This window comes from Amblyomma americanum, chromosome 9, assembly GCF_052857255.1.
Source record: "Amblyomma americanum isolate KBUSLIRL-KWMA chromosome 9, ASM5285725v1, whole genome shotgun sequence".
NCBI classification, from domain to species: Eukaryota; Metazoa; Arthropoda; class Arachnida; order Ixodida; family Ixodidae; genus Amblyomma; species Amblyomma americanum.
The window spans coordinates 137,608,771-137,635,058 of NC_135505.1; the positions used below are offsets into that span (position 1 = coordinate 137,608,771).

General features: G+C 47.5%; 2 protein-coding genes across 2 annotated transcripts in view; both read right to left on the reverse strand.

The window, feature by feature from the left end:
• Nucleotides 1–331: 331 nt before the first annotated feature.
• Nucleotides 332–2,097, reverse strand: LOC144103720 (juvenile hormone acid O-methyltransferase-like). Its single transcript, XM_077636377.1, has 2 exons — nucleotides 1,501–2,097; nucleotides 332–499 (listed from the first exon to the last, which is right to left on the reverse strand). The coding sequence occupies exons 1-2, from the start codon at nucleotides 2,095–2,097 to the stop codon at nucleotides 332–334; spliced, it is 765 nt and encodes a 254-aa protein (XP_077492503.1).
• Nucleotides 2,098–16,341: 14,244 nt separating this feature from the next.
• LOC144104549 (gastric triacylglycerol lipase-like) overlaps nucleotides 16,342–26,288 on the reverse strand; it is a 31,850-nt gene continuing 21,903 nt past the window's right edge. The window contains exons 5-9 of the mRNA XM_077637636.1: nucleotides 22,078–22,170; nucleotides 20,428–20,580; nucleotides 19,150–19,221; nucleotides 18,375–18,443; nucleotides 16,342–16,950 (exon numbers count right to left, since the gene is read on the reverse strand). Of these exons, the coding sequence (XP_077493762.1) occupies nucleotides 16,675–16,950; nucleotides 18,375–18,443; nucleotides 19,150–19,221; nucleotides 20,428–20,580; nucleotides 22,078–22,170 (663 nt within the window). The 3' untranslated portion in view covers nucleotides 16,342–16,674. The remainder of the gene's footprint in view (nucleotides 16,951–18,374; nucleotides 18,444–19,149; nucleotides 19,222–20,427; nucleotides 20,581–22,077; nucleotides 22,171–26,288) is intronic.

Genomic DNA, 26,288 nt, shown 5'->3' on the forward strand with positions numbered 1-26,288 from the left:
CAGAAGTTTAAACGGAGATGTCGGAAAGAGATGAGTATTTCAAATAAAACATTTGGGCCATTAACTGGGCGTTTTAATGGTGAACTAACATCAAACATGACCACAAAGGAAAAAACAATCCATTTTTAAATTTTAGGTGTATTGTTATCGGCGATGGATATTTAAAGTGGTACCACATGGAATGCAATAATTTTGCTCCAGAGAATTTAGCAGATCGTGGTCCCTCGTCCAACAGTGGCCTATTCTATTACCAGCACGCAGGTCACCTTCTGAGTGCCCTAAAGGGCAACCAAATGGCTTTCTTACACACGCAAGGCTTGAAAAAGAAACACTACATCTCACCAATGTCTTCCTGCAGAGTTCCGTTTTCGAATATTCCGGAGCGAGAAGTCTCCAAGGTGCTCGGCACAAGCCCGGCGTCGTTGAGCCACTTGGACATGGTGAGAATCATCTCACTGTCACTCATTCCTTCCGTCTCAGGAATGAACTTCTTCAGTTGCTGAAATGACACCCGACGCCGGACACTAATTCATCTGCAGCATGAAAAACTGTCTCCTTTCTCCGAAGGTCAGGCAATACTAATTGACTCTTTCCCGGAGTCGAACTCGGGAGAGAGAGAGAGAACGTTATTGTCAGGAAGATGGTGATATTCTTGGGTTACTTCAGCCACTCCAGGAGGCCGACAGTTTAAGTCTGTCGGCGAACTCCTGCGCTCTTGCCGTGGCCCGGGACTGAACGTCCGGGTCCGGGCTGGCGAGAACAGCTTCCCCTTTTTCAAGCGTGGGAGATGTGACTAGATCTGCTGGAGGCGGATCCTTCGTCCAGTCCCATATTATGTGGTCTCGAGAACTCCGGCACAGTAGCCGAGCTCTCTAACCACTGAGCCGAAGTTCAAGGGTTCGAATGTTCGAACTCGGCTGTGGACCCGCCACGGTGGCTCAGTGGTTACAGCGCTCGACTACTGATCCGGAGTTCCCGGGTTCGAACCCGACCACGGCGGCTGCGTTTTTATGGAGGTAAAATGCTAAGGCGCCCGTCTGCTCTGCGGTCTCTGTGCACGTTAAAGATAATATAATAATAATTGATTTTGGGGGAAAGGAAATGGCGCAGTACCTGTCTCACATATCGGCGGACACCTGAACCGCGCCGTAAGGGAAGGGATAAAGGAGGGAGAGAAAGAAGAAATGAAGGAAGAGGTGCCGTAGTGGAAGGCTCCGGAATAATTTCGACCACCTGGGGATCTTTAACGTGCGCTGACATCGCACAGCACACGGGCGCCCTATCGTTTTTCCTTCATAAAAACACAGCCGCCGCGGTCGGGATCGAACCCGGGAACTCCGGATCAGTAGTCGAGCGTTCGATAAGGTCGTTTTCCTTTCTGGTTCATCCCAATTCCGAAAGGCGACCACCCCTTGCCTCTTCATATCACAGAATGCACAATGTCCCCAATAAGCTCCTTAAATTTAGTTTAAGTGCATTTTTATGTTGATTAAAACCTACCTCCGTGTACTTCACCCAGCGGTCCATTTTGGCGAGCTGCTTCCAGACGGGAATACATTGATGCGAGGCGTAACTGGCAATTAGACACCCTCCGGAGCTCTTCAACAGCCTCGCGATGTTCTTCAAACCCTTTGACTGGTCCACCAACCAATGAAAGCAGAAGAATGAGTAGACTCGGTCAAATTGGCCGAATTCGGAGAGGAACGCCTCCACGTCGCCACCTATGTCTAGTTGATGGAAGTCCAGTCTGCACTGAGTCGAGTGCCTTCGGGCGTAGTCGACCATCTCTGAGGAAGAGTCGATGCCGACCAGCCTGCGGCATGGCAGGCAACGGGGAAGGAGGCCGTCACGCGTGAAATCGCCCGTGCCGCATCCGACGTCCAGGTACTGGTGAGTGCTGCACTGTGGTACCTTGAAGGTCGGTTGAAAGACGTCTAACAACCTGCGGTTGTAAATCGCCTGGGAGCTGTTGTTTTCGACGTACAGCTGAGGCTGTAGCTGCGGTGTGTTCGTGGCGGTGATCTCGGAAAAGAACCTGACGCGAGGCTTAAGCACAGTGGCAAGTGGGTACGTCTTCTGCCATCGAGAAAGCATCATGGCTCTTTGCACCTAATGGATCGTCTCTCAGAGATTCAGGCAGTGAGGGAAAAGTCACTGGCTCTAGTTTTACTTTTCACCTTGCGCGCGGCTGCTTTCCTGCTCCTGTGAAAAGAAAAAAAATTAACAGACGGTTTAGCTTGGCTAAGCGGGGAATATCGTGCGTAGCAGTTACGGTGAGCTCTTAAGATCCTTACGTACAAAAGGCATTTGACCTAAAGGCCTTTACCATAAAATCCTTCTACCTAAAGGCTCTTACCATAAGGATTTTACACTAACAGCCTTTACACTGAAGGAATTTACCTTCAAGGCCTTCACTCAGGTGTACACACCTTCTGGATCGCCCAAAATCTGGTGAGCGGGTGGGCCGCCTTCACAAAGCAGGATTTATGAACGTACAGTCTCGGCCAAAGGTCTTCAGGCCACAGCGTTGAGCTGCAGCGAAATGAATGTTCTTACAATGCTGTGTGTAGCGGATCATTGAGGACACAAGCCAAGCAGGAAGCTTCTCTACCGCAAGAAGAAACTTTCTGCTAGCATTTTAAGGTCATTCGGTCTTTAATAGTGCCGCAATCGCTCTGTTATGCGGCTGAAGCGAAAAGCCGTTGGCCTTAAGTCTTTTGACCAAGACTGTATACGTAAGTACCGTCTCCGCCAAAAATAACCGGTTGGTTGGTTGGTTTTTTGGGGAAAGGAAATGGCGCAGTATCTGTCTCATGTATCGTTGGGCACCTGAACCGCGCCGTAAGGGAAGGGATAAAGGAGGGAGCGAAAGAAAAAAAGAGGTGCCGTAGTGGAGGGCTCCGGCCCTCCACTACGTACTACGCCGCCAAAAGTAACCGAACAGTCGCGACGGCAGCGGGAACAGGCTGTCAGCCGAGCGGGGGCGCTGCAGTCCCCGGCGTTGGCGCGACTGCGAGTGTAAACAGGGTAACGTAAGTCCACGCTCTCACCCTGCTTCCTTGGATGATAAGAAGTAAGGCAATTGTATGTGCTTTGCCTTTGTAGTGCTGTCATACTGAGCGTGAGCGCAGGCTTACCTCAACCAGTTTACACTCGCGGCCGGGAAGCAGCTGCCAGCGCCGAAGTTAGCAGAGCGGGCGCTCGGCTGAAATACCGCTCAGGCCGAAAGTGCGCCTAGATTGCTCACCCCGTCTAGTGTTGCTAGTGTTGCCCCACCTCCTCTTGTAACGTTCATTGCTAAAAAGTAATAAAAAAGTTAGGGTTCGAGAGCAATGACTTGATGCGGTTCACTGGTCACTGACCAAGGTCAACAAAATAATGACGTTTCGGGAGCGCTACGGCTCCCTTGTTCACAATGAGCAACCAGCTGGACGTTCCTGGCTTTTTGTAGCGGTTACTATCGTTCTGAGGCATTTCGCGTAGATAGGGTGCAATGTGCCATCATTCTTATTTATTGTGTTGGGCGTAGTCTGGATGATTAATGACTCGAGATTTCGACGGGCTGATACATTCTTTTCTGTTGTCACTATATCTACTTCATCCAAGTTAATTTCATGACCAGTCTCTTGCGCATGCTCCGCGATTGCGTTCGTTGTCACTTCTACTTTTCGTACATTGTACTGATGTTCTTTCAGGCGTCTCTTGAAATCTTTCGTTTCGCCTATGTAAACTGATGAACAGTTGGCACAGGCAATCTTGTAAACCACGCCGGAAAAATTGGCACGAGCGAGCTGGTCTTTCACGTTTACAAGATCATTTCTTATCTTGCTTGTTGGGACATGTGCAACATGGACGCCGTGCTTGCGGAACATCCGCGCCAGCGCCTCGCTGATCCCCGGTACATACAGAATAGCGGCTCGTTTCGGTTTCGGTGCGTTAGCACTTTCGTCTTCCCGGGCAGTAGGCTTAGTTGATAGAGCAACTCATTGCGTGTTCCGAATGAAGGTAAGCGGGTAGCCGTTTCTTTTCAAATCTTTTTCCACGGTCTTCATTTCGTGGTTTAGGGCGGCGTCTTCACTGCATACTTCCCTGGCACGGTTGATTAGAGATGCAACCACTGACCGCTTATGACTGACAGATGTACGAAAAGGAAAAGTGACAACGAACGCAATCGCGGAGCATGCGCAAGAGACTGGTCATGAAATTAACTGGGATGAAGCAGATATAGTGACAACGGAAAGGAATGTATCAGCCCGCCGAAATCTCGAGTCATTAATCATCCAGGCTACACGCAACACAATAAATAAGAATGACGGCACATTGCACCCTATCTATGCGAAATTCCTCAGAACGATAGTAACCGCTACAAAAAGCCCGGGACGTCCAGCTGGTTGCTCATTGTGAACAAGGGAGCCGTAGCGCTCCCGAAACGTCAATATTTTGTTGACCTTGGTCAGTGACCAGTGAACCTCATCAAGCCATGATTCCTGACCAGACGGTATGCCGTCGAACCCTCGACTACTTCAAGAGTAATGAAAATACGCGGCGTTCGTTGTTTTTTTTTTACAGGGTATGATGGACAGTAGCTGCGAAGGGGAATTCGTGAACTTGTCTTGACGGTAACTGCGCGTGCGTTGCATTTCTGCATCTCTGTAGAGGAGCCTAGTGAATCCGTAATCCCAGCACATAAACCGTTGGTTGATGTCCACACAGATCATGGCGGTGGAGGTTTTTTTCGAAACTGGCTTGGCCATTGGCGTTGATCAAGTTTGTGTAGGGGCAGTATGTGTCGCAAATACATCCGACTGAATCATATATGCGTTAACTGCAACCTGCGCATCGCATTTCATGAGCCAGAGGTGATGGACAAAATATCTCTTTTTTTACGACAACTCTGTCGAGCGCTTTTTTTGTGTGTGTAAGTGACGCCAACCTGGTAATAAGGGCAAGCGAAAACAAAAAGCAGCGTGCTGAATGCTTGGTGAAAAGACAAAAATAACAACAATTGAGGCGTGCGACGCAATGCACAGGCATAGTAATGCACTTTGGTTGCGTGCTTCTGAGGTGAAGGAATTGTGTACAGCAGTCATTTAGATTCATTTAGAAGAGAGCTGTGCGGGGTGCTTATACCCAGCGTTTTTTTTTAGAAGCACTTACCTGATGTCTGGCCGTATAAGAGCCGTGTGAGGCGACAGCGTTCGACAGCTTTAAAATGTGAAAGACTTCTTTGAAACTAAAGGACTGAACTGAACACCGTGGATGGAAATCTTTACCAAGCAAGGTGGGATTTAGCGGCAGAGTCGTGCTCCTTCTTGCTCAGTCTTCACAAAACGTGTACGATGAACCGAGCTACCAGCTACGGCACATGCCGCAAGAAGAATGCTGTTGCGACGCTAGCCGCCTTCCTAATTTGTTGTTTTTGGGAACTTGTTCTGTGACACGAGCACCGAACGATCTGCTTGCAATCATGCATTCTGAGGTGATAGAAAAGCACGCTACTCGAATGAGCAAAGAAAAAAAAAAAAGCCTGGTAACTTCGTATATAAAACGCAGCTGTTTCATCTATTTACCGTTATGCTGGTAGGAGCGAAATGATCTGAGGATGTTTTAATCAGACGCTTTGAAACCGGACAGGCTTCACTGGGCGCAATTTGTCAGTGTCAAAGTTCAAAAACAGTGACGGCAAATGAATGACCCTAGGCTAGAGTGCGTTCAACCCGGAAATCATCACGAACGGCCACCCAAAAAACATTATTGAAAAAAAAAAAACATTCGACTTCAAAAACACTACAACACTCACCAAGAAATCAACGCACAAAGACCAACGCCACCACCAAAATACGTCACTCTACCTTATGTCGCAGGCGTCAGCGAGACTATCGCCCGAATCTTGAAAAAAAGGGGTCTCCAGGACACGCACAAGCCCACAAACACTGTTGCGCTTTGCCTACCTGTTCCCAAAGATCGGCTGCGGAGAGAAAGAACCCAAGATATTGTCTACAAAATTCCTTTCGCCGACTGCGACGCAATTAACCTACATCGGCGCAACCAAGAATCTCAAAGAAAGAATTCCGCAACGTAGAAACGACGTCCGCAAATTCCCAAGAGAGGGCATTCCTGTAGCCGAACATTCCGCGCACTCAAGACCATATAATCAACTTCAAAGAAACCCGGGTCCTCGGAACCGAAACAAATTACCTCAAAAGGCTCCTTCTGGAATCCTGGCACATCCAAACCAGCCCGAACAACATGAACCGCACAAATACATGCCCCCAATATATGCCCAGGGACTTCGCTCTTCAACTCAACGAGAAAAAAGTCGCCATTGACCGCCTCCCCGCAGTGCGACAACGTGACTCACAGCCTTCGAAGCGTGTCGTCTTTCTGAGCGAGGTGAGCTTCCTTAGCGTCGAAGCATGTGTGTGCGGAAGCGCGTGTTTGTGTGTCCGTGTCTTTAAAATATCGATGTGTACTCTAATATTTGTGACTAACGTGCCGCCCGCAGAACGCATAAGACTGTGCGGTCGCTTTTTTCGAATGACAGATACAAGCTCGTGTATGTAGGGTACACGCGAGTGCAAAATGATCGCAATTGAAAGAAATGGAGCTATCGGCATACGCTTACAGCCTCAGGTTAAATGCTTGAATTCGCTGTAGCCTTACATTATCGATGAAATTCGTAGTTGGGTGTTTGACGTGCTCATGCTGCAGCTGGGCAACAACTAGTCATGCCATAGAGTCACGCATGCCGCTGACATGAAATGTCCGAGAGAGAGTATGAACGCGCATGCTTCATCAGCTGGTAACATTACCAGGAAACTGGGTCACGAGGCAGTGGAGTACAGTATTTTTTTTCCCCGAGGACACGCATCCCGTTAACTTTTTCGGGCGACAGAACTTTTCTGCATTTTGTTCCAATCGAAATGCGGCTGCCGGGGCCGGAATTGTACTAGCAATCCTCAGATCAGTGACATCTTAGGAAGGATGTAGATTGCTGTCAGCACCTAACTACTGGTCATTTTTTCTCCGGTCACCAATTCACAAAGGCTAAGGGAAACATCACTGAAGGTGTGGGTGACATCGCACTGCATGGTGACAGGGCATGGTGACAGCGCATGGTGACAGCGCACTGCACTTGCATGGCAGGTGCAGGCGAAGCCTATATGCTCTCACATTGGTGCTACATTGTTCACTGTTGAGACGGCAGTACGTCTCAGAGACTCACGAGTGTGCACGGACAACACCGTCTCAGCAAACACATAGGCGACGGCGAGGCTCGTGTGCCACAGTTCATTACCAGCTGCCGCGGTAAACAACTCCGACAGCGACCGTATGTAGGCTTATGTCAACCAATAAAGTTTACTTTTTCTTACCTGTGATAAAGTGACGACTGCATACGCGAACGCTGTCCAGGTTTTTCAAGTCTTTCCGGTTGATCCGTGCGAGCCAAGGGCTTCGGCGCTTCTCCGAGAGGAGCTTCGAGCGCTAGCACTGCCAGCTAATCAGCTTCGGTAAACAGTGAAGTCCAACGCCTGGCTCGGTGTTTGTTTTCTTCGCAGAAGACTTGCTTCTGCTTGCGCAGCCGAACATGGCTCACATCGGCATGATGACACCGCGCAGAACCAGAAATACGAACGCACGGACGGACCGCGTCCCCTGTAGGTTTGCGTGGCTTGGCGCTCGGCGCCCGCGGTTCCGCTTAGTACCTCAATATGGCGGCACGTATCCCAGAAGCCCTCATTTATGACGTCCGTGAAAACTATGTATATGCTTACGCTAAGGACACGTCAGTGGCAGAAACGCGCATGCAGTTCGTCCGCAAAAGGTGTCAGCGAAAGCTTGGTCAGTATTCTCAGAAAGGAAGGGATACAAACTACACACAAGCTGGCCACCGTTATCGGACGCCTCCTCTGCCCCTTCAAAGGCCGTCATCCGACAGAAAAGGCCTAAGGCGTGGTATGGAAAATACCCTGCTTCGAGTGCTTGGTGTCGTAGTCTGTGGAAACCAATCAAGGCAAATTTAAAAGTCGCGGGAGGATGTTAACCGTTCGCTGGAAACGCCTCCCTCTTCTTACACCCGCGGTTTGTGTGCTTAAGAAGTCCCTGCAACTCCCCCGGAGCCACACCTCGAAGAAGTAGTAGTTCGCCAATCGCTTGAGAGGCAACAACAACTGACGAAAATACAAAAAGAAAGCTAAAAATGTTGCCGGTTCGGCGATTGCTATCTAATCTGTCAAGCACAGGAACTGCAACCGGCGGAATTAAAGGCAAAGAGAAAGGATACTGAGATGTACATAGGAGGGCGACAGAAAAAAAAATAGAAAGACGGGGGTAGGTTTGCACCCCATATGCAAAAAAAAAAATAATGCGTTCGCGCCACTTGTGCGAGAGTGCCTACAGGTGCTGTTGCACATATTCGCAACACTGTAAATTCACTGCATATTGAGGGCCGCGCGCACGTAGCGTCTTGTCGCTAATTAATCACGCGACCGCCACATTGCAGAAGCGGGCTGGGTGGAGCGCCCAGCCGCCGCGCTGGAGAAACCCAGTAAGCTTTGAAACTTCATGTTATCCGACAATAACTTCCGTTCATTTCTCAGCAAATTTAAATCATAATCAAGAACATTTCATTAAGGTTTGACTCTTGATTGCTGCTCTGCATAACGGTGTATTTACTTGGACGCCGAACAGATGGCACACTCTTCAGAACAGTTCCCAGCATGCCATTCTATGATGTCTTCGTTAGGGGTTCATAGTTTACGTACACCGTTGATATAATTGCCGAAACTAGCATCGATTACAGCAATGGTAAAGCCCTTATCGACGGCGAACGATCGAATCACGAGAGGCGCCTTACCAACCTAGTAAAAAATGTTGTGAACTACCGCACTACTAATTGTTACATTGGACAAATCACCTACTGCCATAAAACGCAGTATCAGGTTTGCCGCCTGGCACTTACAACATTCACTTCAACGCATCCGTGCTGCACTTTCACCACAATCTATAGACTGTCCATACTGTCCATACGTTTTTGTCTTTAAAGTCTATAGACTCTCTGTAGACAAACCCTACAGAACAGTCTATACGCAATACAAACCCTATAGACAGTCATAGACAATCTATACATTTATGGCCATACGCTTTGTGTAGACTTTTGTCTATAGGCAGTCTAAAGACAATGAATATACAAAAATGTGTGTCTATAGGAAGGCAATAAAGTCTATAAGAAGTATATAGACTGTCTACAGACCATTTTGATAAAGGTGCAACGTCAAGAGACCGGAAGCGGGCAGAGTTGGTGAGGGAACAAACACGGGTTAATGACATCATAGGCGAAATCAAGAGGAATAAATAGGCTTGGGCGGGGCATGTAATGTGAAGACAAGATAACCGCTGGTCCTTAAGGGTAACGGAGTGAATTCCAAGAGAAAGTAAGCGTAACAGGGGGCGGTAGATGGTTAGGTGGGCGGATGAGATTAAGAAGTTTGCAGGAATAGGTTGGGCGCAGCTGGCAAAGGACAGGGTTAATTGGAAAGACATGGGAGAGGCGTTTGCCCTGCAGTGGGTGTAGTCAGGATGATGACGATGATGATGATACTCCCACGCGTCCTCACCCGTGCAGAAGAGGTTGTGCTTCGAAGGATCCGGGTCGGGTATCCATCACTCGGCAGCTTGCCCTCGGAGCTGGTGTAAATTTCCAAAGCTGGTTTCCTCTCCCCTAGTGTTCAGTATGCCTATGACGACAATTTCAAGCCGACTTACGCTACCTGCTGTGCGTCTGCCCCGCTTTGAAACCGATTGTAATCCTGCACTTGTCAGCCGCAGGCGTCTCAAGGATCGTTCTATACATCCTATACTCTTTGGATGCAGGAACCGCATCATCCTCCTTTCCTAGGCGTCAGTTGATCGGCAAACCTTTTCTCATTCATGTCAGCGTCAGTTTAGCTTACATCATATATAACCATTCCCTTTTATGGTCTGATGCAGTAAACACAAATAAGTAATTTAGTTACTGAGTTAATATGTTTTCTCATTCGCCTTTGCATATATTCCTGCATTATCAAGCACCTAGCATACCTACACCACCAGATTTGTTCAATTGCTAACAGGAGGCTTCCCGGACTGTATGCACTTTAATGATCAGCCGTGGTGGCTCAGTTCCAAATGCTCTCTGCTGCTGACCGTAAAGACACTGGTTAGATCACGGCCACGGTGGTGACTTTAGTGCATTCATGTGCAAGTGTCACTGGGTTAAAAGATGTAGCAGAAAAATTTCCTTTGTTTCAAAAGAGAATGTGACGTCGCCACTTACCTGTAAAAAAAGGAATGCAAGGTCCTGTGAAAGCCTGTAAATTACATTTTATCGCTTATATGGGTATTCAGTGTTGATAAAAAGTCAAGAGGTCATCGGCTGTGACGAGTTCATTAAGCGGCTGGCTTTTATGCCTTTTTTTATTATTTTTGCTACGAGTGCATGACGCTCGATTTGGGCTCACATTCTTCTCTCGCGATATCACTGAAACCTTGCCGTCGCTGCAACGCGTTCTACAGACCACAACTTATGCGGTCAGGTCATGAACACCCGAATATATATAATGTGCGTGTGTACTTGCATGCTTTTCTATTTTTTTTTTAAATTTTATCCGCGGCCCTTTCAGGAATGCCTCCATGTCGCTATACACCCTGTACATTTGATAACGCCTCTTTTTAAAGGATATAGACACTGTACACGACGCGGAGGCCTGCTGGCTAGAAATTTTAACTGTAGACGAAGTAGCCAGCGTCAATCACAGTGCTACGTCCTTCTAACTCGGATGTGCGCACCTGGTGGAGCTGTACGGTACAAAAGAAGTTAAAAAGAATAAAGATGAAAAGGTTTAGGCATGTTTAACCTACAGCGCAAGCACGACCGGCACCCTGGCCAGTCCTCCGCCGTTGGTATGTGCCATTAAGCCAGAGGACATCATTGTCATCCTCACGGCTGGCTGCAAGAACTGGTGCAACCAGTTCGATCGCATTTCGTTTTTAAACTCGGCTGCCACGGCCAGGACTGACCTAACTTTGCGTTCGGGTCGAGTGCAGGACGCGGCAGACGGACCGACAGTAAACTTTATTAGTTGAATGGGAGGGTCGCAGGCCCTCATAACGCAGCAGGTCAGCCTCGCCGGATGGTCAGAAGCTTATGCGCCTCAGTGATCCAGACATCCTGTTGTACCTGAAGGCTCGACTCTGAACAGCGAACTGCGTTCTCCTCCTCAGTAGTGATTATGGTTTATGGATTATGGTTTATGAGGGTTGAATGTCCCAAAGCAACTCATACTATGTGGGACGTCGTAGTGAAGGGCTCCGGAATTTTGGACCACCTGGGGTTCTTTACACGTGGCGTGACATCGCACAGTACACGGTCTTCTAGAATTTCGCCTCCATCGAAATTCAACCGCCGTGGCCGGGATCGAACCCGCGTCCTTCTGATCGGCAGCCGAGCGCCATAACCACTGAGACATGGCGGCGGCTGGTAGTGATTTAGGGGAGGGAGTGATATGCAAAGCAGGGCCAGATGATGTGGGATAAGGTACCGTGTCCAGAGCAGAATCTTCAGGTGGAAGAGTGGATGGTGGGGTAGATGTGGGAGAGAACTTCTGGATTTTCGACGGTGTGCGTTCGGAGCTGGCGCCATGAGATTTCGTGCGTGCGGGACAGGGTCCTGTGGGCCTGTGGATAAAGGGGGCAGTCAAGTCGGTAATGTTGGGTGATCCCGTGATAGGTCGTCATCTGGTCCCCCGCACCGTAATGGGGATAGTGCCTGGGCTCCTCGTGGATAGTATTGCCTCGGGCTTGTGCGTGCACCGCCTCGTTCCAAGGGTAGGTGCAGTGTTCGGGAGTCCAGATCAGCTGGGAGGTGTGACGTGCGCGGGGGGCTAGACGGTAAGAGACGAAGGGTGATGGAGAGATATCCAGCGTTTAGAGAAATTATTCAGTGGGGTTCTGAAGTCGCTGATAATCATTTTGGGGGTTGAGTTGGAAGAGATGATGACTAGCGCGATTGCTGCCTCCTCGTAGATCCTGCTGCTCACCAATCTGCCAATATGCTGAGCAGCAGATTTGACAGCCGTCGCCGTAGCTCAGTTGGTAAGAGCACCGGACGCGATATTTGGAGGTCGTGGGTTCGGATCCCACCGGCGGCATGGTTGTTTTCTCTGCTGCTTTATAAGTAATTTTCTTTAAGCGATTTATTAATCTAAGCAATATTATCCCACTGATAAGCACAACACATTAAAAAAAATAACGTTCCCCTATGCACCTTGGTTTCGGTGACTGTTGGCTCCCTTCATAAGTTTGTCAAACGGGCCCCTCATTTACTTTACCTTGTCTGCTAATAGCTTAACGAGGGTCTCGGTTCTGGCAGTCTTGATGCCACAGGTTGCTTAAGAGGGCTCTCGCACAGTTTCCGCCCTCGCCGTTAGATGACGTTCCACGTCACGCTCGCGGTATTACAGGACGTGCTACGTCCGCCGCTATGGTCGAGGGTGACGCTGGTGAACACTCTCAAGGTTCGCGTACACCAAATAAACATAAATACCCACGAGGGCAGCAGATTGGACAGCCGTCGCCGTAGCTCAGTTGATAAGAGCACCGGACGCGATATTTGGAGGTCGTGGGTTCGGATCCCACCGGCGCCATGGTTGTTTTCTCGGCTGCTTTCTAAGTAATTTTCTTTAAGCGATTTATTAATGTAAGTAATATTATCCCACTGATAAGCACAACACATTAAAAAAAATAACGCTCCCCTATGCACCTTGGTTTCGGTGACTGTTGGCTCCCCTTCATAAGTATATATATATATATATATATATATATATATCATCATCATCATCATCAGCCCTACTACACCCACTGCAGGGCAAAGGCCTCTCCCACGTCTCTCCAATTAACCCTATCCTTTGCCAGCTGCATCCAACCTTTGCCTGCAAACTTCTTAATCTCATCCGCCCATCTAACCTTCTGCCGCCCCCTGCTACGCTTACTTTCTATATATATATATATATATATATATATATATATATATATATATATATATATATATATATATATATATATATATATATATATATATATATATATATATATATATATATATATATATATATATATATATATATATATATATATATATATATATATATATAATCGTGCGAAATTCTTTGAGTTCAGCACTGTGCTATGTTCCTTCTAGTCCCTATTCGGCAAGCGCTGTTTTCACTTGCAGACAAGGAGAAAACAAACAGTTCAGGAGCGGCCCTCATACCACTTGGTTTGAAGCCGGCAGGGACGGCTTCATCATTCCGCTATGTCACGAGCCGAATAATCAGTGCACCGAGAGCGACTAACGGTTTGGTCCAAGGCCCTTTTCCCAAGCATTTCGTCCAGAAAAGCCGAGCACCAGGCCAGGGTAAATTCTGTCCCCATTAGAAAACCGGTGTGTCCCCAGCGGCTCTAGGGACTGAACCCAGCACATTCCAAGTGCGAGGTGGATGCATTTCGTCCAGAAAAGCCGAGCACCAGGCCAGGGTAAATTCTCTCCCCATTAGAAAACCGGTGTGTCCCCAGCGGCTCTAGGGACTGAACCCAGCACATTCCAAGTGCGAGGTGGATGCTCTACCACAATGCCACACTCAAGTAACACTTGTTGCTGGGCTAGTTGGTGCATAGTTCTATGTACAAAGGTTAGCGCAAAACAAGACACATTCGTAAGAAAGGTGGACCAGACAACGCGCGTTGTCTTGTCCACCTTTTTTTGTGAATGTGTCTTATTTTGCGCTAACCTTTGTACATAGAACAAGGCCACAGCTTCGATTTCATGGCTATTAACACATTATACACTTTCGCAACAAAAAAACAAAGACCGTATTATATGCCATGTACAGGGCGCGTCAAAAGTTCCCAGGCCACAGGCTCTGTTTTTGAGCCGTGTAGTGGGACATTTATGACACACTCCTCACCTCGAAATCTGTGTGGATGGCAGTAGAAGTGCGGTTAACACCTCTCGCAACAATGGTAGCTTCATAGGCATGCCAAAATATACTGCTACTGCTGAAAAGCAGACTATGTGGCCTGGGAACTTCTCACGGACCCTGTACCTTTTTACTTGTTGTTGCGCAGCACCGTTGTGATATAACGAAAGATGTTTGACAAAGGAGTCAGAAAACTCAGTTCATGTGTATGGGAACAACCTCAGACATCGATTAATGTGATGAACCTTCTAAGTTCCTCCGCATTACTCTTTCCTCTCTGTTTCATAACCTTGCGCCCCTCGCTTGGACTTTATTATGTTCACAAGTTCCCTTCTGCCGGTGCTCGAGCCTCCCTCGGCCCGAACTGCCCCTAGCTTTCTGAAAGTCCGCGCGTTCTACCTCATCCGTGACTGCCCCCCCCCCCCCCCCCCCCCTGATTAACTTTCTGTTTCGAAAGACGACGCCCACCTACTTTCCCGCTTCAAATGGCGTCAAAATAGCTAGCGGTTCCCAGTCAAAACAAAGTAAATTTGTTAATCTCTTAGTGGGGACCACAGACTAAGCTTTTTTGTTACCCGCGTTTCGGGCTCATAAGTGCTTGCCGCGTGCGTTACTCTTGTTGGAGACGCACTGCACGCTGCGCTCATGGCAGCAATTTCAGAAGTACAGGAGATGTAGTAGTATGAGACGGGAAGAAGGCATGGTCTCAGCCTTAACCGCAGAGATATTGTGGGTTCACAGACCAGGACATACATTACACGGGGCTAGAAAAAGAAAAATAACTACGCCCTGCCCGCACTACCGATTGGCATAATGGGCTTTAAAAGAGGACAAGTAATTCGAAAACAAAGTATGTTTATTTTTCAACAATGAACCGACTAACACCCTAAAACAAACACGCCTTACAGCGCAGGCGTCGCCAGAGGAACAAACGGGCTTAGCGCAGTCGACTGCAGAAGCATACGGACCACGTTCGAACTAAAGCATCTTCGACGGAAGTCCGTCTGGTTGGGTCCTTAAGATAGTTGAGAGAAAACTAGCTGAGAGAGTTCGGTCACCCCTGAAGAAGGCACAGAGTTGGTCCCGAAACGTTGGGTAAAGCTGAAAATATTGGTTAGCCTCACTTTTCGCTCAACTATACGGACCACGTGTGCCGAACAAATCAGCCTGTCTCGCAGCTTATGCTGTCGTTGGGAGCAGTTGCAGGAAGTCTAATGCATTGCATAGGCGAGTTCCCTGGTGGCAGCCATCGCCCTGGGCGCTGCCAGTCTGTGCTTGCAAGCTGCTCCCCCTACAGCGTCCCCTGGACGCTGTTCCACATCTTGAATAACATGTAGGAAGAAATGCAATGTCAACATACTCCATGGCGTTCTCAAATCTCTCTGTCAATGCTCTCGCAGTTTATGCTGTTCAGTAAAATACTTAGTGGAGCAAGTTGGTGCATAGCTTACAGAATTCAAGTCCAACAAAGATACCACACAGAAAGGTGACCGGCGGGACATGCGCATGTCCAGTCATTCTCCTGTCTGTGTGCTGTCTTTGTTGCGCTTGAATTCTTATGCTGTCGTTGGGAGCAGTTGCAGGAAGTTTAATGCATTGCAAAGCCGAGTTACCTGGTGGCAGATATTGCCCTGGGCGCTGCCAGTTTGTGCTTGCAAGCTGCTCACCTTACAGCGTCGGCTCGACGCTGTTCCACACCTTGAATAACATGTAGGAAGAAATGCAGTGTCAACATACCGCATGGCGTTCTCAACTAGTCAGAAAGAACACTGCTGTTTCCTTCAGAGTCGGGGGGGGGGGGGCATGGAACAGTATCAATGATGCTTACTCTTTGGTGCACGATAAACAACTTAATGATAATTAAAGTACGCACATTCTCTACCGCGCAACCTACGGAAGGGAAACTGTGCAATTATTAACAAAACACCTCCATAATCTCTCTCATGTTGGCTGGTGACTGCCGGTTGGTCTCACTGGCAGTTCAAATCGGAGGCACCTTTAGTGCCTCCCTTCATGAAGTTCTTGACAGTGGTATGGGATCAACGTTACCATGAACGATGGAGCGCTTGTCTTTCGCGTGCATAACGTCATTGAGACGCTTCCGTGTGGTGTGTGGAAGCCCCGCGTAACCTGTTTTACGCACGTTTTCTTGATACCAGAGAAGGTATCTCCAATTTCGTGATAAGGTATCGCGATAGTATCGAAAGACACGCGCTCGCATGTTGGCGGTAAATGTGATCGACACTGCAGCATTATCATAATATAATGGTTTTACGTGATCAGTTAACTCGCGAGACATGCAAAATACCAACTTCACTTACGCACGGCCCAGTCACAACAGCGACGTCACAACAGGGGCGTATAGGAAGCCATAATTGTTTTTGGAACATGGAAAATACAAAAAAACGTGAATTCCTTAGCACGGTGATCATACACTCAGAACCTGAAGGGTGTGCTTTGTACTTCCCTGTGCGACCTGTACAATGAATCTTTGTTTCCTGCCACGCCTTCAGGCAGCGGGTGAGATTCAGCTTTGTCACGGTGTCAGTGTTCTTAAAAAACTACAGTGGACACAACACAACAACCGCAAAAGGAGAGTGCATGTAGTCATTGAAGTACACACAGTCCAGTCTTTCACTGTCTTGATCCGGTGTGGGCCTCATTTGCGAAAGTAAGCCGGCCATGGCAGGGGCTCGTTGAACCCTTGGACGAGAGCGATCATCGGTTCATGGACCATGGCAGTGGCATCATGGCCCACAACGAAGTCCAGGTGCTTGAAGGTTTCCTGGGGCACCTCGTAGTCGAAAACGATTGCGTCACGGATCCTTGCCCTCAGGCTTTGCACGTCATCGGGGTCGGCAAGGCGATCAGACGGTCCGGTGAAAAGGGCGATGGGAGCAAAGACGTTCTCTAGCGGGTACTCGTACGGTTCCGGCTGCATGGATTGACGGGAACGTTTTTTTTAGTCTAGCATTGTGCATGCCGTAGGATGAGAGAGAAATTACTAGCATCCACTCAAGTGCGGCCCTTACGTCACCAATGATGTCGACGCGCTATTTTTGAATGCTGTAGCCATCCGCCAGGTGGTGGAATAATAATAATAATAACTGGTTTTTTGGGGAAAGGAAATGACGCAGTATCTGTCCCGTATATCGTTGGACACCTGAACCGCGCCGTAAGAGAAGGGATAAACGAAGGAGTGAAAGAAGAAAGCAAGAGAGAGGTGCCGTAGTGGAGGGCTCCGGAATAATTTCGACCACCTGGGGATCTTTAACGTGCAGTGACATCGCACAGCACACGGGCGCCTTAGCGTTTTGCCTCCATTTAAAACGCAGCCGCCGCGGTCGGGTTCGAACCCGGGAACTCCGGATCAGTAGTGGTGGAAGCCAAGCGACTAGATTTTTTGTCCCGAAATCCTGGTAATGAGACTAGATTTTTTGTCCCGAATTCCTGGTAATGATTTGAGCCCCCTATAAGACCAGAAGTCCGGTTGACCAGAAGTCCGGCGCATCTACAGACTTACTTTAACGACAGCTTCAGCAGGGTCACTTACCAACAGAACAGAATGTATAGTCTTCGGAAACGGGAAATGTGCGCCAGTAAGCCGGCTGGAGTCAAAGTTACTCAAAAACAATTTTTCACTGCAAAAGCAAGAAGCTGCCACCATGTCGTCAGCACGAATCATCGGAGCGACTTGAGGTGCAGTGCGGGCCAGAAAGGCACACTGGAGAGAAATTAAAGCTGGCCAGTACAGCTAGATTACCACCCTCTAACGACAGAGGCGTTACTTTAGCTGAAAACAGAGGTCTTATAAGCTAGAACACACAAAGAAATGAAATACAGGTGTCGCCATAATCGGCTTGTTTCGCAAGTAAGCTTCACCCCGTACACACCATTTTTTCGGGGGCGCTATTTCTAGATACTTGCTTACAGCACTGTTCACTTCAATACGCGTGGTTGCGGAAACGTTTTCGGTTAAGACGTCATGAGCATGTGTTGAGTGGAGAGAAGATATTGAAATGCAATTTTCTCTGCAATAAATGCGTCTTTTGCTGCGGGCTAACATCTACCTACCCATAAACAGCCATAGATTTGATTTTTAGACAAAAGCAAGAGTGCGCAACTACAAGAATGTTTTAACCGGTATTGTGTACGCTGTTGTATTCGAAACTATTCTTGAACATATTCCTTAGGCTGAAGTGTATAGTTCCCTCGGGCATGCAATCACTCTAACCGAACGCAATGTGCTGTATAGGAGACCTAACAAAGTATCTCCTATCGCCACATTTGTAAACTTAAACCGCTTACTGACCCTGTAATTTCACAGGCCGAGGACGCCACTCCTTTCGTTGCTCTTACCTGACCATATCGCATCATGTTTTCCTCAAAGCCATAGTTGTACATCAGAAAGTTTCGTGCCCTGTACATCTGCAAAGGAAAGAAATGGCGTTTATTGTTATGCAAAACTACACATTGTAATGCGATACTATCAGTTCTTGTCTTTTCAAGTAATGTGCAAGTTCCAAGAAACTTAGACCGCATGAGAGATTGCGGCTTCTTCCGGCCCCAAGATGTTCCTGTTACTGAAGCGCGAGTAATTACCAAATAAATGTGTAATGAGGTGATTGTTGTCGATGGACAACTGCGTTATTCGTTTGAAAGCTTAAAAAAAGATGCAATGACTTCCATAAAACACAAATATCCCGGAAAAATTGCAGTCCCAAGGCGAATGCGTAAAAACGACTCTTCGAAATGAAGTCCGCTATGGCCCACCTCAGGACTGCACCAAACATTACCTTCTGCTCTGTTTCCAGACAGCTGTGCGATCGAAGTTCTATAAAGCTACATCAGGGCGCTGGGTACTGATAGTGTTTACAGTTACACTGATTTCAAACTTTTCATTTGTACGGTAGTCGGCTTTACAAAGGTTGCCTAAGCTTTGCGCACATAGTTATCAGCAATTATTGTGTGCACGTCTGGACACAATGAGTGCATTGTCACGAATTTGCTCCAGTTTTTTTACTCGACTAACGAAAGTGCAAGAAAAATTGAGAAACAAGAAGCACAATGCTAAATAATTACTTTCCATGCCAGCTATCTCTATGCGGAAGTCGTGTCGTAAATGTTAAGTTACCTGAGTGTAATGGATGATGTTCCGAGTTGATGTCCCCGCCGGCATGTGAGCAAGGTACACTGGTATTCGGGTCTAGAACAGAAACGGCGGGTTCATTTTTTATGCTTGAGTGCTCACAGTGATGTACACTATTTCATTATGGCTGCCCCGAACATGACGAGGCAGGGCGAGTCGATTGGGGAGGACAGAGGTGCCACGGGGTTTTTTGCAGGACATTGCTTTCAAGCTAGAGAACAGGCAAAAGCCTTCATGACGCTGAACTGGTCTACATATGGTGACGTTCGCAGCTTGAGAATTTTCTAGGACCTTATTAGAGTGGCGAGTGTAGTCGGAAACTACATTGAATTACACGACGAGCAGTTGACCTAAATTTCTTATCGAAACTGCCTCGGATTGCCTCGGGTTTCCCATACCCAGCAATTCTGTACAAAAGGATTTTTGAGCGGGACACCATTTATGAACTAATTTTTTTCGTATAATGTAAGATTTCGCTATAACAATCAATATATCCGCAGATTACCCAACGGCAGTCTTGTATATTTTTTCTATTCACGGTTTTGCTGTCGTCAAAAGCGTTCCCAGTTTGCTTTCTATGGCAGTCTTAACTTTCCGGTGCGATCGATGGAAACACTTTAAAATAAAGATTTTGATACATATCAGAATAACAGACCCTTGTTTTAGTATATACATAACAGTGTCGTAAAGCTTTTTAATTTTCACAAATTTTGCCTCACAAAGCTGTGCATGCAGTCGGCGCATGCCTTTCATATCCCTGCTGCACGGCTTCTTTGGGGCAAAATGCTTGAAGAAATGGGTCTTCGGTCCCACCTTACTCAGACAAAGCAAGTCATCCATGAAGCTCTTTGGCCAAGCTGACCCAGTTCCATTCCCCCCAAAAGCTTCACCATCATCATATATGCAAGGGCCGAAAATGCGCAAAAAGAAATCTCAATCCCCTAGCCCTTGAAACACGGCTTGTTGGTCGAGCAGCAACATATTCAGGTGCTCAGTCAAGCCTTTAGCTTACCTTGTAGTAGCGTTCCTATAAGTGGACGCAGGTCGATATTTGTCATTTTCAAGGCTGTTCTAGAACTGAGCATTAATGAGCTGCGGCAGTTGACAATTAGGCTATTAGTGCAGCCAGTCATACAACGCAAACCCAAGAAAATGGGATATTTGTGCAACTTGTAAAGGAATAACGACATTATCGCCGCCGTGTTCTGCTTCTTGACACTGGGCGTCATGATTAGCCACCCATGTATACTCTATATATCTCACCTTATTTAACTGTTCTCTGCTGGCACCCACGATCACGTTGATGGGGAGGTAGCAGGCACCACGGAAAATGTTGTTGCAGAAGTTAGTGATCAGGAACCGGGTGATGCTGTTTGAAGTCAGGAATCCGCCCATCGTGAAGAGATTCAAAAAGGACTGCGAATTGACCAAGCATTTCCTTGATTATCCGAACTTGCTGCTTACTTCAGCTTTTTATTAGTGAAGTCGTTTGTAATTTACGCAAATGATACCGCGCCTCTTTTCACAGTCGACGTAAATGACATGAGGCGGCATAACCCTGGAGTTCTGAAGACGAGGCTAAAAAGATATTTTTCTGATGCTAATAGCTGCAGTGGTCTAGGTGTGGTAAATATGTATTTGTTGAATTTTTTTCGATAGCATTCAGTTTCAAATAAAGCTATCATTACACCCACTATTCGCCTGAACGCAGACATACAGGTATGACAATGAAAGTGTTAAGCTTTCTCTTTCGGCATGTGTATTTCTTTTTTTTTTTAAGAACCGTTTTGGGCAAGTTGGTAATGTCTTCTAAAATTAATCTTCTTCAAACGAACGCTATACTAGACTCTACACTCACTACTACACTATACAGAACACTACACAGAGCAAGACAGCGGGTGTGCTCACTTGTTTTGTCTAGTGTTCTTTATAGTGTGTAGTTAAGTGTTAGCTAGAACAAGAAATCTGGGAAGGTATTATACCATGGAGGTCGTCTTTTCAACTACAAAAGCATGCTAAAACGATGCAGCTTTGTTTTTGAGCCCGAATGGCTGCGCTGTGGTTAATAATGATAATTATTCGGTCCAATCTGTTTATGCACGCGGGCAAAAATATTCATGCACACGTAACACATTCCTGCAGCTGCGCAGTTATGAAGGTTCAATCAACGCGATAACATTGGGTAGTTTGTGCTGTTTGCAGCACCTGTCGAGGCATCTTAGAAGCAGGCAATCAGAGTTACTATAGCGGTGTTCTGACCGACTGGTCCGACCGTAGAAACACTCCGATGAGACTCACAAGAAGAGATTGCGGAAGTCACGTTAGTCATTTGATCTCTGCTAAATTTTCTGACAGCCATGTGACGTTGAATCGACATTCATCATTTTTTATGCAGAAATGCACCCTCGATCTATACTGCGTCCGGCAATTCAGCTCGGTCCTTGGGTGCTGCGTCAGGGATCCCCATTCCATCGGTTCGTTGCTGCTCAGGGGGTATGGTATGCCATCTGTTGAGCGCGGCCAAAACTACACTATATACAGGAATAAGCTGCGTCAAACCAGGAACAAAAATTCTATGGGCCACGTGATCCGCAAACTAAACCACTAGCTTCATTATTAGCCTTCGGTTGGAGACAGAGCTTGTGGAGATGACAGTTAAAAAGCTCTTCCTTCACCACCACAAGTTTGGACGCTTGCCAGCGGCTAAAAACAAAGCTCTATTCGCTTGGGGATCACACGATACGTACACAATTTGTCGCCGACTTTTCATAACGAACTTAAAAGCGACGAAAATAGCTTAAATAGGCACGAATACATCAACTGCACCATTTTCATAATAGCACGACATGCTTTCAGCGTTCATCATTGAGAGGCTATCGTAATAAAAAAGAATAAAAATCAACGATTACTCACCGCTACGACTTCTGCGACTGGACCAAGAAGGGTGACCGGCGTCTCGATGTGGCTGATGTTCGCGACAGGGGCATAGCCTGCCACGAGATTTACCTGCCACAACAGAACATGATTGGAATAGACGAACAGCGTAGGCCTGAATGCATTTCAGGCTGTCAAATCTATCACTGTTAAATCGGTCAGCTCTTTCGGGGGACAGAAAGGCAACATTATCCCCACAACCTTCCTAATCTTACCTGCCCACCCGACCCACTGACGTCCCCTGCTACGCTTGCCTTATCTTGTAATTCACTCCTATGCCTTCATTTCATTTCATTTATTAATACTGTCAGCCCCAACAAGGAGACTTACAGGAGTGGAGAAGGAAACGGCCAAATATCAACAGTAAAATTAGTAGTGCTAGAAAAGACACGTGCTGAATACATAGGCATAGAACGCCTAATAGAAAATAGGATCTAAACAAAAACTTAAACAAATGAAGATGCATTACATCAGAAACGAGTTTAACAGCTCGCTTCAATAACAGCAAAATAACCATACCTCTGAGCTAGTACCATAAGCAAATTATCTAAATGATGCAAGTATTCAGCTTATGATGTAGACAAGAAAGCAGAGTTTGAAAGGAAGTTCCAGTCTTTGCAATTTCGTGGAAAGTAAATAATAATAATAATTGGTTTTTTGGGGGGAAAGGAAATGGCGCAGTATCTGTCTCATATATCGTTGGTCACCTGAACCGCGCCGTAAGGGAAGGGATGAAGGAGGGAGTGAAAGAAGAAAGAGAGAAATAGGTGCCGTAGTGGAGGGCTCCGGCATAATTTCGACCACCTGGGGATCTTTAACGTGCACTGACATCGCACAGCACACGGGCGCCTTAGCGTTTTGCCTCCATAAAAACGCAGCCGCCGCGGTCGGGTTCGAACCCGGGAACTCCGGATCAGTAGTCGAGCGCCCTAACCACTCAGCCACCGCGGCGGGTGTGGAAAGTAAACTTAATCATTCCGTACGGTCGGTAATGGGACGAACTTAGTATCGCGATGCCTTGATGTTTCATTGGTTTTGATTTCAAAGCAACCTGATTCATTTGCTTTGAAAAAATTGTTTGTAATGAGGTGAAGGATTTTCAGCCTTTCAAACCTAGTTCTCGTTTCTAGAATCGCTAGAGATTGTTTGTTGAGTTGTGTTGAAGATTGGTTGCGGAGGTATTTATTACAGATACATCTTGAAGCAAGGCGCTGCATCCTATCATGTTAGAGACAATTTTTTGCGCTGTGAGGTTCCTATACTACTTTCGCGTATTCAATTACCGGTCTAACGAACGTTTTGTATGTGAGCCACTTACATTCGGAGCTTCTCTGTGCATAATGCGTCTCAGGTACCATATTAATTTAGAATATTCGGAGACAACGTTTTCAGAATAGTTATTCCACCGTAGGTCTGGTGTAAATGATTGATTGATGTATTCATGAGGTATTTATCGATCGGCTCGTTCGATTACTCAAAAAGCCAACGCAAAAAGTCAATGTAACATGAATGCTATTTAGTAGATCATTAATAAAAATAATAGTGCACTTAAGACACTACCTTGCGGCGCACCGGAAGAGACGGGAAGAATTTCAAACTGACGACATATCTAAACGCTACATATTGTTCACGAGACGATACATATGAGAAAAACCATTTTGCGAACGTTTAATTTGTGCCGACTGCATTAATCTGCTGTGTACACTGCATTTTACAGACTCGCAATAATATAGGACATCATGCTCATCGAGATAGGTGAGTAGGTGCTTATGTTCAAGTAATGTGTTCAAGTAATTTCAAAGCTGTACTAGTGAGAGAGATTGGATGATAACTGTTAACCGAAGTATTTTCAATTTTATTGACCGTTATATCTTTTTTCTCTCTCACAATCAAGGGGAAAACTACTGCTAGTAACAGATGAATAAAAAGCTTTCAAGTAAAAAGAGGCCCATTCAATGTACCTGTACGAACACTCGTGAGGGATACAATCAGGGCCATGTCATTTCTTTGTCCCAATATGCAATAGCAGATTTAGAAAGCCTTGTTCGCCAATTTGTAAATCAGGATTAGGAGAGTAAAGATAGGTTCGTTCTTCTTGGTCGTGGTGAGATTTCGTATAACTCGTATACCGGGCTCCACCACCGGGTGCCCCACCGTCCGAGACGAGACGGTATAACAGACGAGATCCGGCAAAACTTGACTGAAGGAAGGAAAACTGAAACTTTATACAGGAATTCACATATTTACAACAGAATAAACGGCAAGCATGATTACATGGAACTGGCTAAGGGAAAATCTTCCCTCCTTGGCATCGCCAAAGATGCAAGGGATCTAAATCTAGCTCAGAACGCCTTTTCCCGGCTCCGGACCTGGTTTTAAAGACCTAGGAGACTGGCCCACCCCTTGCATCACCCAATCACAAACAACTAACACCTGATTGGTTCAAAAACTGTATGGCACGCCTTCCCGCTTCGGCAAGGTTCAAAACCCTTTCCCTAAAATGCCCAACACGAAAGGAACATCAAAATAGCTATACGAACATGGCATTCCGGGAATAGACACTCGAAATGATTGGCCCACCAGGTTTAGGTGGCACGCCCCATGCCTTCACAGTATTGCTCACACTCTCGCCCCCAGAAGAAAAAGCAAAAACAACCTCCCATTGTGCCCGCAGGCGCAATCGTTTTCCTTTGACTCTCGTCCGGCCCGCAGCTGTTCCGCACTTAGTCCTGTCATCGGACCACAGCGGGGCGCCTCTCGTGCGCATACGCGGCTTAGCTTGCCGCTGTTACGGACGAGGCGCGACAACATTCAGGGAGGGTCCAAACAACTGGGAGTCGTCTCTCGACAGATGCTTCAAGGAGGCGCCGGCGTGTCCGCGGTGCCACTAATGCACGCGGCGGCGTCAACGAGGGATCCGCATCTGTTGTTTACGGGGGTTAAAATGGACGTCCGCCGCCCGGGACAATTCCCCGAAACCGACGTCCCCATTAGCTCACGGCACGGGACCCCCCCGCGAGACGCAACGACAGTGTGTCGGGTGTCGGCAAGGGCGGCGGGCCGCGGCGCCGCGAGCCATCGGCGGTGGACGCGGCTGTGTTTGTTTAAGGCGAGCAGCTAAATGCTCCCGCCTCGGAAAGAGACCCCGTTTTCCCGTAATGAAACCTTCTGCGCGAGGGCAGCGTCGGCCTTTCGGTCCCCGCGCAGCGTTGTGCAGCGCAGGTGCCTGACCTTCGAAGCCGAGTGGGCCCCCATTAGGGCTGTTCATCACTGCCGCAGAGACAGCAGGAACCATAATGTGCCGGAAGTGGCGAGAGTGTGTTGGGGACGCGTCCTGGCAGCCCACGGACTAGGCGCGTGATCGACCTCACAGTGATTCAACGCAGCTGCCCATTCGATCCCTTCACACGCCCCCCCTAAGATTCTACCAGGGGCCCAAATGGCACCTTGTAGAATTATAACACAACGAGGGATCCCTTTTCGCCTATAAAATCGCTCCGAGGGCGACCTAAGTAGTGGGGATACTACTGCAAACACATCGCAACGCTGCAAACAAATTGCGACACTGCAAACAAATTGCGACACTGCAAACACATTGTGACACTGCAAACACATTGTGACACTGCAAACACATTGCGACACTGCAAACAAATTGCGACACTGCAAACACATTGTGACACTGCAAACACATTGTGACACTGCAAACACATTGCGACACTGCAAACACCCAAACGAGCGGATTACACCGCAGTTCCAGTTACTGCCACAGCACACGTCACTGGGTTTGCTCTTTGGTACACATGTCCTCTCTTCCTTGCCCCCCGGCGTGATCATTGCTGTCTGCCTCCCAGCTGTCGTTCGGCAACCTAGACAGCGCGTCAGCGTTACCGTGAGCGCTCCCTTTCCTGTGTTTTATTGACACATTATATCTCTGTAGGGCAAGTGCCCAACGCGTCAGCTTCGCTCCCTGAGGCGTGGTGAGAGTAAGAAAGGAGAGGGGGTTGTGGTCAGACACCACAGTAACCTGAGCGCCGAACAACCAGAGGTCGAACTTCCCCAGCCCCCAGATGACTGCAAACGCCTCTCTTTCTATGGTTGACCATCGAGCCTGCGTTGGAGAAAATCTGCAACTCGCGAACGCAATTGGCCGCTCGGAGCCATCCGCGGCACACTGGGAGAGACAGGCTCCC

What these genes read in the sequence shown, in the direction of transcription:
- LOC144103720 (XM_077636377.1), bottom strand. Translation starts at nt 2,097, where the DNA reads ATGATGCTTTCTCGATGGCAGAAGACGTACCCACTTGCCACTGTGCTT. An exon ending in GCTGGGTGAAGTACACGGAG is followed by an intron (nt 500 to 1,500) that starts GTAGGTTTTAAT and finishes GTGTCATTTCAG; the next exon opens with CAACTGAAGAAGTTCATTCC.